Source organism: Heloderma suspectum, chromosome 2 (assembly GCF_057233095.1).
Source record: "Heloderma suspectum isolate Gila_16-S chromosome 2, 16-S_ref, whole genome shotgun sequence".
Classification (NCBI taxonomy): domain Eukaryota; kingdom Metazoa; phylum Chordata; class Lepidosauria; order Squamata; family Helodermatidae; genus Heloderma; species Heloderma suspectum.
The window spans coordinates 329,941,391-329,955,432 of record NC_139459.1 but is presented as its reverse complement, the minus strand read 5'-3'; the positions used below and the strand labels follow the sequence as shown (position 1 = coordinate 329,955,432).

At 41.1% G+C, this 14,042-nt stretch overlaps 1 protein-coding gene across 1 annotated transcript in view; it reads right to left on the bottom strand.

Annotated features, from left to right (window-relative positions):
• Positions 1–14,042, bottom strand: part of ADAMTS9 (ADAM metallopeptidase with thrombospondin type 1 motif 9) — a 164,665-nt gene that overhangs the window by 28,081 nt on the left and 122,542 nt on the right. The window contains exon 30 of the mRNA XM_084840466.1: positions 5,293–5,466. Within this exon, the coding sequence (XP_084696592.1) occupies positions 5,293–5,466 (174 nt within the window). The remainder of the gene's footprint in view (positions 1–5,292; positions 5,467–14,042) is intronic.

Genomic DNA, 14,042 nt, shown 5'->3' with positions numbered 1-14,042 from the left:
CCATTTTAGGTGGAGGCTTGATTAGCCTCTACAAGGAGGACCAGGGCCTTTTTGCTGGCAGCCCTGAGGCTCTGGACAGATATCTAGTACTGATGGATGACAGGTACATGAAATCTCCTTTACCTTTCTTCCAAAAGCAGGCCTTTTCCCAGAAAATTTATGTTTTTTATGGAGCAACTTTTATTTCTATTGCTGATTGATGTTTTATACCATCTGATATTGCTGTTTGATACTGTTTAAAATTTTTGCACATCGCATTTTCTGGAAGCTTCCAATGGATAGAGCTATTTTGGCCTCATGTAAGAGGGAGTTCCATAAATGTGATGCCACCACAGACAACACAGTAATGGGAGCTTCAAGGGGCAGGAGAAAACGGTGTATAGGTTGGAGGGTGAGCCTCTGTTATTGGTTCAGCAGCCCCTGCCAGTCTGATGATGTTCAGTTCCAGTCCCCTCACCCCACCTGGAAGTATGTTTCTGTCAAGCGACTTATAATGGTGTGGTGAACTCGTTCATGGAGCCCTACATGGATCAAAGCCAATTCCATGAAAAATCCAGTATTCCTCCATTCGCTTCACCTTCCATTGTCGTGGAAACACTCATCGAGTCATAGCCAACCTCACCTTCAGTGGTGTTGCTATGCAGAGCAAGCCCTCCCGCCCAGAAGATCTATGGGGCAGGGAGATACTGTCCGTATGGAATAAAGTATTCCTTTGGCCTAGGTGGTCAAAGGCCCGAAGCAGCACCTTGAATTAGGCCCAAAGGCATCCTGATAAACAGTAAAAACAATAGAATCATGTGACACCTTAAAAGGCCAACAAATTTATTACGGTGTAATAAATGGGGCTAGGATCGACTTCAGCACACAGTCTATAAAAGCTTATGCCATAATAAATTTATTAGTTTTAAGGTGCTGCAAAAACTGTTGTTTTTGCTGCAAGAGACTAACATGGCTACCCTACTGTAAACTGATAGAGACAGTGTAACATTTTCAACACTGGCAAAATGCAGTCCATATGGGAGGCTCCTATTTACAACTAGGCTACATCATTTGATACCATCTGGAGTTTCCAAACCAATAGTAAGGGCACCCTCATGTAGAAAGTTGCTCTTTTCCATTGCTAAACAATTAAGTAGAGGAGAACAAGCACACCAGAATTCCACAAGTACTGTAAATGAGAAGAGGGAAAACTGAATTGGGAAGGAACAGAGGTTCACGTTTAGGCACTAATGAGATTGCAGCTTGCAACCTTGTTTCCAACAGGCCTTCTGTGTCATTTTGGATTTACAACCAGCTGGCTTAATTCAGTCTGTACCTCATCTCTCAATAAATAACTTGCAAACTATTTCTAAGGCAGGCAAGGTTCCTTTTCTGTTGTTCTTGCTTTTGCAGTCCACCATCCAAACTAACTGCCCGAAGGAAAAACAAAAAACAGAATGGCTGGTAAAGAGATAAAAAGTTTTTAAAGTGTACAAGATCTAGACTGTTGTTTAATTTATGATTTTTTAAATGAGAAATAAGATTTTAGGGATTTAAAAGAGTTTTTAAAAATATTCCCTGTAATCTGTTCTGTCACAAGTTAGAGATTTACAGGGCACAGATATGCACACTCACACAACACCAGCACGGGGAGGGGGGGGGGGGACTGGAAAGCTTTAGAAAACCAGCATGACCCATCAAACATTCACCTCCCACAAAAGGGTGGGCAGTGTGTGGGGGGAGGGGTTTCTAATGCTTTCCAGTTGTGGAAAGTTATAACTAAAATGGTCAGAAACAGGGGGTGGGGGAGAGAGAGAGAGAGAAAGAGAAAGAGAGGCAGGGCAGGAACAGTTGCTTTGGAAGCTAATTACTCCAGTTTGGTAAGTTTTTCAAATGCATGCTATTTAGCAACCTACTTTTTAAGTACTTGTAAATGTATTATCTGAATTGGTTTTGATGCATTACATTTACACTGTGTTTCCTACAATATCTGCCCTCCTGCTAAGAGGGGTTCTGCTGGGGACCAATAATGCAAGGTTGGGTCTTCCTTTGTTCCTTACTTAGCCAATGCTGACAGAGAGAACCCGACTCTGAGCTAGTATAGATCACTGTAGCACTGCTCAAGGCATGTAATTTTACACTCCTTGAATATATACTTCCTTGGAGATTCTGTTAATCCTCACTTCTCACTGTATGCGATTGCAGCATCTCTAGACCTTAAGCTAATAGAAAAATGGCAAAGTGTATATTTTCCTTTTAAAAATTATTCCCATGGTCCACATTACGATCGGGGAATTACATGAAATAACAAATTCCTTCCTGTATGCTGTGAGTTTGACTGGAGTAATTGAAGGACAAGCTCACAGAGAGAGAGAAAATTAGTAGAAGGGAGCTACTGACTTGAATATTCTTTCTACTCTCTGAGAAAAGTTTGCTCTTTTAGAATCTGAAGAACTGAGAATTGTATTTGCTTTTTGTACTTTTTCTGTCCATTCATCTAATATAGATTATCAGCAAGTAAAGGGTGAAGAGAAAAGAGTTTTATGCAGTTGTGAATATGCAACGAGGACAGATATGTTTAACATGTAATTCTATGTCTTTCACATCCTGAACATGACAGTTACCAGTTTACTCAAAAGTGCTCTCATGGTGCTAAAACTATATGGGTGTGTGTGTAAAGTAAAGAACCCTACAGACTCAAAACTTTATTCTGTGTGTAACTCAAATGTGTATTACAAATGTTTATTTTTACAAGCTATCCACCACATACCAATACATGCATACATACATAGACACACATACCTCATAACCCACAAAGATCTGATCTACCTGTTTAAGGAAATATTTACAAAAAGAAAGAACAGGAGGACAACAGGGGGACAACAAAAGGACTGTACTTTCTTTTCCCAAGTTAACAGATTTCTGAGTAAGGGTCAAACTACACATACATTAAATATGTAGTATGTAGTACCTTTTGTGTTTTTATTTCCATCAAAAGTAAGCAAGGTGATCCTTATCTGGATCAGGACTACAGTGTATGGGGAGCAGAAGTTTAATTCTTCCATCCCCAGGTGCCAACAGGGGCCTTTTTTTTTTTTTTAAACAAGCAATAATTATCCCATGGGCAGATTTATCTGTGGCGGGGGGGGGGGGGGAGGGTCTGGCTGGGAAGGAAAGGATTAAACCTCCCCTTCCCATGCACTATGGTCTTGGTCTGGATCACCCCATCGTTGCATTCACTTTTGAGTAAAATAAAACTAGAAAGTCAGCTGCACACTACATACTGAAGATAACATGTAGTTTGATCCTACTCTGTTGCAAAAATGTGACTGTGTAGAGATCAATATTAATAATTGCCAGGCTTTATGCAAACACAAAAGCAGAATTTTCTGTGAAATCTCTTTCTCCTTCTGAACAATTAGCTATTCTTATCTCCACGTGCCTCTGACCCCATATATTTTGACCTTTTTTCTTGTAACCCTTTTCTGATCAGAACCATTGTTAGCAGGCTTTGCAGAAACATATTTTAAAGGCATGAAAACAAAACTATTTAGACAGACTGTTGTTGTTGGTTTAATTAAATGCATCCTTTTTGATTGATTCGTTTTCATCCACCATATTCCCACTTCATTTATAAACACACATACATACACCTGGATCTCACTGTGCTGTACTAGATGGCATATGTTCGCATAGGAGGCTGCCTTATACTGAGACAGATCATTGGTCCATTGAGCCCAGTGTTGTCTATTCTGGCTAGTAGTGGCTCTCCAGGGGTTCAGATAGGGTTTTTCCCCCAGCACTGTCTGGACAATCTAGGGATTGAACCCTGGAACTTCTGCATGCAAAGCATGTGCTCCACTGGGCTACATTCCTTGCCCATTCCAAGACTGAATCCCAAACATCTGGATAGACCCAGACACATGAACTGATCAATAGTTCCAGCAAATGCAGAAGTGAAAATGGCCAGTCCATCATGAATGATTTGGAGATTTGAGTCGGCATTTCAAGACCAGCTTGATCAAGCACATCACAACTTGCTGAGGGCTGAACCTGAAGCACATTATTTTCAGTCAGTCAGTGCATCACATATTCAAAGACAGTTGCCATTTCTAGACTTTGTCCAGGCACATCCAGATGTATCCTATGTTTGGGTTTCATCTTTAATACACACATCACAATAGCTATTCACTTTGAAGCATCTCAGGGGCAGTACTGCAATTTGTTTTACAGAAAGGCAAAATTAAAAAGAAGCATGACCTGTATGTGAAGAACTCAGCCTGGCGCTTATCAGTTATATAAAGAGCCACTTTCAAAATAGAGCAAACTTGATCTCACCAGTTATCTTGTATCAGCACAGTAGATTATACTGAGAAAAAACTGGTAATCTTTTGCCATACATGGTAATAGTTAAAGCTACGGCTTATGCCCTCTATTTTTTATACTGGATAAATCAAACACATCCTATTTAAAAAGCGCTGCATTTTGCCTTCTGGAAATTAAGCTTCCTGCTTTAATTAACAAATCAAGTCACTAGCATTAATAGGTTTCTGAACATGTCCTGGTGTTTCCTTAAGAACTTGATGCTCAGTGTTTGGCTGAGCTATCTTTCTGATGATATAGCTGGCACTTGCCCACGTCAGTGAGTCTTATTCTGCATGCCCGCTTGGCAAATTAAATGCTCAAATGCAGGATTCAGCCAATACAGCAGAACCAGTAACCAACCCAACTGGCCCAATGTAATCTCTGACAAGCCTTTTTACCACGTCCAGTAGGTATGTTGATGTCTCTGTTAGAAATCTATCACACTTAGCCTTATTGTAATACTTTGGGGTTACAGCATTACACACTTGGTAAATGTATTAAAGATGCATTTCCCCAAGCATAGGCCTTTCTGTGGCTAGACTTGTTCATGTAGCTAACACGAACAGGGTTTCTGGAGAACAGAAGTAGTCACAATACTGGGATGGGAACACAGAGGAAGTTCTTATTATACGTAGGCTGTTAATCTGTTCAGCGCTATTTATTTATGACATTTTTAGCCCACCTTTCCTTCAAGGAGCTTTGGTGCCATGTGCCACAGGTCTAACTTTTAGGAGTTTTGCAATGAGTTGTAAATGAGGTTTGAACTCTGACATAAACTTTGGCCACCTGGCGACAATGTGTTTTTAACCAGCCAGGTATTCCATCCATCTCTCTGTGCTTGCTAACTCCCTACAAGGAGTAATATGGTAGTGAAGAATATATCAGGAACTCCTTTGCTGTGATTTTTAATACAGTCCATGCTCCCCACTGCATTCCTTGTCTACTTACAACTTGCCAATCCTCTGTTTCCCAGTTGTAGATAGTACATTCAGCCATTTGGCATTCCTGCTCCGAAGCTGGTCTGGTGGACTGATTGCACTCAATCTCTCTAGTGGTTTTGTGAGTACCAAGATGGCAGAAGACACTTCTCTGCTGAACTCCTCTGCCACAGGACACAGAACACTGAAGAGGTACAAAAAGTAAGTGTCAAGCATCTTGCCTATATTTTTTCCCAATCTCTTTTCAATGGGGAAAGAGTTCTTAATTCAGATGAAAAATGAAGTGCTGGGTCCTAAGGAAGATGGTTGCCATTGATATTTTGCAGGAAGTTCAAAATGCCACATCCCAGTGCTTTTGAGCAGGGCTGGACCTAGGTATTTAGGGGGCTGATGGCACCTCACTCCCGCAGGTGGAGGGGACTTGGCCATCCTATCAAATGCTGGCATATACACAAGATCACTTTTACAACTTAGTTATAGAAAAGTATGTAACTGACAATAAGCTACACTTTACTGCTGCCTAAAATCTGCAGACAGAGGCAGCCACCTCAGTCTGTCTCCTGATAGGACTGGCCCTACCTTTGAGCCACAGGATTCCTCGTTTTGTAGGGGCCATACTGCAGGGGCCACAAAGTCTACACATGCAGGCACACCCATTACCAGTTAGAGGATTCTAGCAAATCATGGTCACATAGATAGGACGTACATGAAATTATCAACTTCCCAAATGCCACAACTGGTTTCAACAGCTCCACAGGATATTGACAACTGGCTCTGATCAAGAAAACTGCAAGAGCAGCAAAAGGCAGCAGAGATGCCTAGTCTGCCATTGTGGAAAAATATGGGGTAATCCAATGGGATCACACTCACATTATGGGGTTGCTGGGTATCTTCTTCTTCCTTCCCATGCAACAAGCTTTCTCACACCTACTACAGCAGACTAATGTTTGTTCAATTCACTTGCTAACAATCTGTCCACTTTATTTCCTTTTTAATGTACTCTTTATTTTATTATTATTTCAACGTACTCAGTCTAAAGGTAATTCTAATGAACGCTAGAAAAATATTGTTTTATTTAAAAATACATACCCATTTGTCTATTGATCTTTATTTTTAATAGTGTCATTAAAATAATTATGTAGATCTTAACAAAGATAATGTTTGCAACATGTAAATACTCTTGCACTGCGCTCACTTACTCACAGATAATGGGGTGTAGTGTTGCTGATGACATGCTGAAAGTAGTATTGTAGCCCAATCCTATGCATGTTTACACAGAATTAAGTCCCCCAATTCAATTTGACTTGCTTCCTAGTAAATATGCAAAGAGTTGCTACCTGAATGTGGCAATTGATGCTATATTGCTCAGTAGCACATCCTGAAAGGCAGTTTGAGTGTGTTTAGAAGAGGATGATTAAATTTAGAGAGAAAGTGTTCAAAAGCCAAGAAGGTTTCTAGCTGAAACACAGATATCATGACTGACATTTAGCATTTTTGGATAAGAGTTTAATAGGCATTGCTAATAATGTAAGAACTATTAAACAACAATTTATAATTTATTAATATAGGGTCTGTAACCTATCTTGGATTTATTTATAAGATACTTGAAACACATATCACATATACCATTTAGACATTTGCAAGTATTACTTTAAGAGCTCTTGTTAATACAAGAGTTATTAAAAACACATTTATAAATCTAATAGTCACATCCAAAAAAGCAAAATGTCTTTGAATTTCAGTGCAAATTATCCATTTCTTGCAAATTACAATTTCACACCATTTTCTTACATTTACAATTTGCTGTTATGTACATTGTCAAAAAATATTGCCATCCTTTTATCCAAACAACTTTTTAAAAAGGACTTGTATGCTGCATTACTTTAGTGTCTCTGTGTGCCATAAAGTGAATAGACCCAAAGAACAAGCTGACTGTGGGCATTCTTTCAGGTTATAAATATTTATGAAAGGCCAGTTTTATAACTTGAAAAAGTGGAATACAATGTAGCTTGATTTTCACACTGGCTGATGCAAATGTTTCCCATATGGTGTGGTGCTTTTCGATGTGATTAATAACACTGTTTATCCTTTGCATTCCTCATGAGATAGTAGGATAGCAGAATCACAGCCAGAGGAATGCACACAAAACAACTCACTTTAATGTATTTTGAAATGGATTTTATCCCTTGTTTGTAATATTCAAGGGATTCATTTTTATGAATGCTGCAATAATATATATGACTGACTGATACAATGTGGGTGAAACTAAATCAAATCAAAGGAATTCTCCATATTATAATGGGTCAGTGCCCAGTAAGGTAGCGGTAACTCTTCAAGCCAGAGAGATGTCAGTATATATATATCACCAATATAGTGAAAGCAATCTTGCAAGAGATAGCATATATTACAAATCTCAATATATATACTTGTCAGATAGATTTAAGCAAATAACCCCTTTACCTCAAAGTAGAAAGCACATTAAAGCAGCGTGCGCACGCGTACATGTTTAAAATATCAAGATCTCAAAATTGTGTTTTTACACACTTTTGGGATGTACCTCCATTCTGAGTTCAACTGTCCAAACTTCCATAAAACTTGTCTAGCCTGTGAAAATTAACTTCTACAATTTTATCTTCTCTCATACTTTTGGGCAGGTGATCTGTTTGCTAGCTTACTTTTCTTTACTCTGGAATACTCTCCATTAAAGTAGGGATAGGAAAAAATGAAGAATCAGTAATATCGCACTGGATGTTTTGGCGGTGGATAAATACTTGGGACAGATTTCTGAAAATACCAAAAATCCAAACAGGAACTCACAACAATTTCAAAAGAACCCATAAATTAATTGAAACAGCAGAAGCTGTTTTATATTTTTACTATGACCACTGAACTGGAATGGAAAACCTAATAGAACACAGTGAGTCTAGACCATGCAAAAAGTTGTGAATAATTAACTGGTATAAAACAATGTCCGACCATAAAAGACTTGGTGGTAGAAGTCAGCTTTAAGGAAGATGGGTTTTTTATAGCAAAGGGTAAGCTGTTCTAGGCATGGTGAGCAGCACTCTACAAGTTACAACATCTATCTAGTACTGATGGATGATAGGCCTTGAATATAGCCTTGCTAACACGACCATACAGTAAGGATTAGCAAGTGCTAGCCCCAAGGAGAAATCCAGCCACCTGAAAGGTACTATCTGGCCCCACAGTTGGTAATTCAGAGGCAAAAGACATTTTCAGGTGGGTGCAGTGGCCAGTGGTCCATTTCGGATGGTAGTGGTGGTGTCCTTGCCCACGATCTTTCACCCCCTAATAACAAAAGGACATAAAAAGTGCCCTGCTGGATCCGAACAAAGTGCAGCATCATGTTTCTCATGGTGGCTAACCAGATGCCTATGGCAGGCCCATAAGTATGACGTAAGTGCAACGGCACCCTCCCATTCATGTTTCCAGGAACTGGTAAGCAGAGGCATATCACCTCTCAACCTAGTGGCAGCATATGACTCAAATGATCCTTCAGTAAAGCTAGTTGCTGACAGAGGCCTGAGACCATTTTAGTTATGTGTCACTCACTGCCATTATTTTTGTCTGTTTCTCCCCTTTCCCCATTGGTTGATAATGCTGGAAACCTAAGGAAAAAACTGTTTTTTTCCCAGGCATTTTCCTCCCACAAGTCCTGTCCTCGGGGAACACGTTAAAATACCCATGAGGCTGCATGCCTCTCCCCTTCCTTCCTTCCTTCCTTCCTTCCTTCCTTCCTTCCTTCCTGTGATCCCTGAGATTAAAGTGCAAGGCACCAGCCACATTATATCTATGCTATCTTACAACTAAGCTTCTTTCTCCTTGACTTACGAGAAGCTCACAAAACCTCGGGTGCTCTTAGATTCCTTTTAAATGATCATTTCTCTATGATGTTTAAGAACAGGATTTAGAAAATACTATGTGTGGAATATGTTGCAGCAGCTAATAAAAATATTTCCTCAACATTGGCATCTAGCACAAAGGAGCACGACATTCCAGTGAGGTGTTAGTCAAGCCTTCTTGAACTCTGATTTTCCTACAGCAATGCTAGATGAAAAGGGCCTTGCACTGTGCCATGAATGATATCTCTTTGTAAAACGACTATATAAGGAACCGCTGTTCGAACACTGACAGCAAATTTCAAAAAGTTTTCAGTGGGTGTTACTAGATATGTATTTGTAATGGGGAAAAAATCACTTTCCCCACAGCAGCAGTGCTCCAGCTTTATGGACGTATCACCGGATGGCTTAAACTGGTATCACTCACAATATAAAGGTGACAGACATTTCAGTTTACACCATCTGAAGAACAAAGCCCTTGGGTTAGGCCTGACTGGCCCATTCATACATTAGCATACAGATTAGCTGCAATCCTGCACTCAGTTAGACATACTTCCCCACTGGTGTCAATAGGTCTGAGCATATGCAACCAGGCGCAGCATTGCAATCTTAGCCTTTAATTGCTAAGTCACAAAAGATTATCACAGGCTATAAATCACACCATATCTTTACTAATTTGTGTTTCTTTTTGAATTGGACCCAATCACCTGGGATAATGCTAGAAATTTTCAAATGTCTATTTTTATATATGTTCAAGCATTTGACATACTGTTACATGTTAGCCGGCATGGCTTTATTAGCTACAAGAATTGTTTTCAGGATGAGATGTGATGTTCAAAAAAGAGGCGCAAAGGCCTGTGACCAAAATCCGCATGCTGAACTCACTGGCTGCGTTGGGATGTCAATGGCCAAGTGTGCTGATGCACATGGCTCAATTGCTCCCACTTGGTTCCTCCTGCCAGCAGGAGTGACTAAATAAGCCAGCGAGTCTCCATCTGTGATTTGTTTAGCATGATGTCCAACTCTAGATCTCTGGCATGCTCCTCTCCTAACAAGCCAGAGTCATAAACCAGGGTTTGTCCTTGGCTTATGACTGACTTGTTGGGAGAGCAACAAGCCAGAGGTCCCAGTTTGGACGTCAAGCTAAACAAAACACGGAAGGGGAGTCCCTGGCTTGTTCAGCTGCTCCCACCGGCCAAGGCCAAGCGGGAGTGATCAAGCAGCATGAATCAGCACGTTATGAACGCTTGCTCGTTCACAGTTCTAAAGAATTCTGGCTTATCCAGAATTATTATACACTCTGCACATCACCCAGAGTGGCTAGGTGACTAGCCAGATGGGCGATTAATAAATTAAATAAGTAAGTAAGTTAATAAATATCTGAACACATATCCACTGTATCTTAACAGTTAAAAACAAGATCCCAGACTTACAAAGACTGATCTTGTTAAGCGGCTGATAATCATATGAATTCCACAGAGCTGTCTGTTTAAGTTAAGTTAATCAGTGGCACCTTGCTGTTGTTGTTGTTGTTCAGTTGTTAAGTCGTGTCCGACTCTTCGTGACCCCTGGACCATAGCATGCCAGGCCTTCCTGTCCTGCGCTCTCTCCCGGAGTGTGCTCAAGTTCATATTCATTGCATCCGTGATGCTATCTAACCATCTCATCCTCTGCCATCCCCTTATCCTTTTGCCTTCAATCTTTCCCAGCATCAGGGTCTTTTCCAGGGAGTTTTCTCTTCGCATTAGGTGGCCAAAATATTGGAGCTTCAGCTTCCGTATCTGTCCTTCCAATGAGCAGTCAGGGTTGATTTCCTTTAGGATTGACTGATTTGACCTCCTTGCAGTTCAGCGGACTCATAAGAGTCTTCTCCAGCACCACAGTTCGAAAGCATCAATTCTTCGGCGTGCAGCCTTCCTTATAGTCCAGCTCTCACAGCCATACGTTACTACTGGGAAAACCATAGCTTTGATTATGTGGACCTTTGTCAGCAAGGTAATGTCTCTGCTTCTTACTATGCTGTCTAGGTTTGCCATAGCTTTCCTCCCAAGGAGCAAGCGTCTTTTAATTTCATGGCTACAGTCACCGTCTGCGGTGATCTTGGAGCCCAAGAAAATAAAACCATCACTGCTTCCATTTCTTCCCCTTCTATATGCCAGGAAGTGATGGGGCCAGATGCCATGATCTTAGTTTTTGTAATGTTGAGTTTCAAACCAGCTTTTGCACTCTCCACTTTCACCCTCAACAAGAGGCTCTTTAGATCCTCTTCGCTTTCTGCCATTAGGGTGGTATCGTCTGCGTATCTGAGGTTGTTGATAATTCTCCCGCCCAGCAATCTTAATTCCGACCTGTGATTCATCCAACCCGGTGTTTCTCATGATGTACTCTGCATATAAATTAAAAAGACAGGGCGACAATATACAGCCTTGTCGTACTCCTTTCCCAATTTTGAACCAATCAGTTGTTCCATGTCCGGTTCTTACTGTTGCTTCTTGACCCTCATACAGGTTTCTCAGGAGACAGGTAAGGTGGTCTGGTACTCCCATCTCTTTCAGAATTTGCCACAGTTTGTTGTGATCTACACAATCAAAGGCTTTAGCATAGTCAATGAAGAAGAAATAGACGTTTTTCTGGAATTCTCTTGCTTTCTCCATGATCCATCGAATGTTGGCGATTTGATCTCTAGTTCCTCTGCCTCTTTGAAACCCAGCTTGTACTTCTGGTAGTTCTTGGTTTGCATGCTGCTGAAGCCTAGCTTGTAGGATTTTCAGCATCACCTTGCTGGCATGTGAAATGAGTGCAATTGTGCGGTAGTTTGAACACCCTTTGGCATTGCCCTTCTTTGGAATTGGAATGTAAATTGACCTTTCCAGTCTTGCGGCCATTGTTGAGTGTTCCAAATTTGTTGGCATATTGAGTGCAGCACTTTAAGAGCATCATCTTTTAGGATCTTAAATAGCTCAGCTGCAATACTGTCATCTCCGCTAGCTTTGTTGTTAGTAATGCTTCCTAAGGCCCACTTGACTTCACTCTCGAGGATGTCCAGCTCAAGTTCAGTGACCGCACTATCATGGCTATCAGGGACATTCAGATCTTTCCTGTATAGTTCTTCTGTGTATTCTTGCCACCTCTTCTTAATCTCATCTGCTTCTGTTAGGTCCCTGCCTTCTTTGTTCTTTATCATGTCCATCTTTGCACAAAGCGTTCCCTTGATATCTCCAATTTTCTTGAAAAGATCTCTAGTCTTTCCCATTCTATTGTTTTCCTCGATTTCTTTGCAGTGTTCATTTAAGAAGGCCTTCTTGTGTCTCCTTGTTATTCTCTGGAACTCTGCATTCAGTTGGATAAATCTTCCCCTTTCTCCCTTGCTTTTCACTTCCCTTCTTTCCTCAGCTACTTGTAAAGCCTCATCAGACAGCCACTTGGCTTTCTTGCATTTCTTTTTCTTTGGGATGGATTGAGTTGCTGCCTCCTGAACAATGTTACTGACGTCCGTCCATAGTTCCTCAGGCACTATTCCTCACCTCCACTGTATATTCATAAGGGATATGATTTAGGTCATACCTGAATGGTTTAGTGGTTTTCCCGACGTTCTTCAATTTAAGCCGAAATTTTGAAACAAGAAGCTCATGATCTGAGCCACAGTCGGCTCCAGGTCTTGTTTTTACTGACTGTATAGAGCTTCTCCATCTTTGGCTGCAAAGGACATAATCAATCTGATTTCGATATTGACCATCTGGTGATATTGATGTGTAGAGTCACCTCTTGTGCTGTTGGAAAAGAGTGTTTGCTATGATCAGCATGTTCTCTTGACAAAACTCTATTAGCCTTTGTCCTGCTTCATTTTGTACACCAAGGCTATGCTTTCCTGTTATCCTGGTGATTTCTTGACTTCCTACTTTGGCATTCCAATCCCCTATGATGAAGAGGACATCTTTTTTTGGTATTAGTTTTAGAAGATGTTGTAGGTCTTCATAGAACCGATCAACCTCAGCTTCTTCGGCCTCAGTGGTTGGGGCATAGACTTGAATTACTGTGATGTTGAATGGTTTGCCTTGGATTCGTACTGAGATCATTCTATCGTTTTTGAGATTGTACCCCAGTACTGCTTTTCCCACCCTTTTGTTGACTATGAGTACTACTCCATTTCTTCTAAGGCATTCTTGCCCACAGTAGTAGATATAATGGTCACCTGAATTAAATTCGCCCATGTGTGTCCATTTTAGTTCGCTGATTCCCAAGATGTCTATGTTCAATCTTGCCATCTCATGTTTGACCACCTCCAGCTTACCTTGATTCATTGATCTTACATTCCAGGTTCCTAAACAATACTGTTCTTTACAGCATCGGACTTTCTTTTCACCACCAGACACATCTACAGCTGAGTGTCCTTTCGGCTTTGGCCCAGCCGCTTCACTCTTTCTGGCGCTACTTGGAAATTCCCTCTGCTCTTCCCCAGTAGTATATTGGACACCTTCCGACCTGAGGGGCTCATCTTCCGGCATCATCTCTTTTAGCCTTGTGATAGATTCCATGGGGTTTTCTTAGCAAGAATACTGGAGTGGGTTGCCATTTCCTTCTCCAGTGGACCACATTTTGTCAGAACTCTCCACCATGACCTGTCCGTCTTGGGTGGCCCTGCACGGCATAGCTTATGGCTTCACCGAGTTACGCAAGCCCCTTCGCCACAACAAGGCAGTGATCCATGAAGGGGGGCACCTTGCTATGAGGACAGAAAATAATACATTCAACTATAACTGATCAATACCGTGTTAAGGCCCTGCCCCAAACTGGTGGTGAGTGACCTGGTTAGCAGTTTAGCTCAGATTGCCAACCAGGCCCAGTGTCAGCATCTGGCATGGTAAGTCTGGGCCAAATGCTGGGGCCCAGGGGGCCTAGA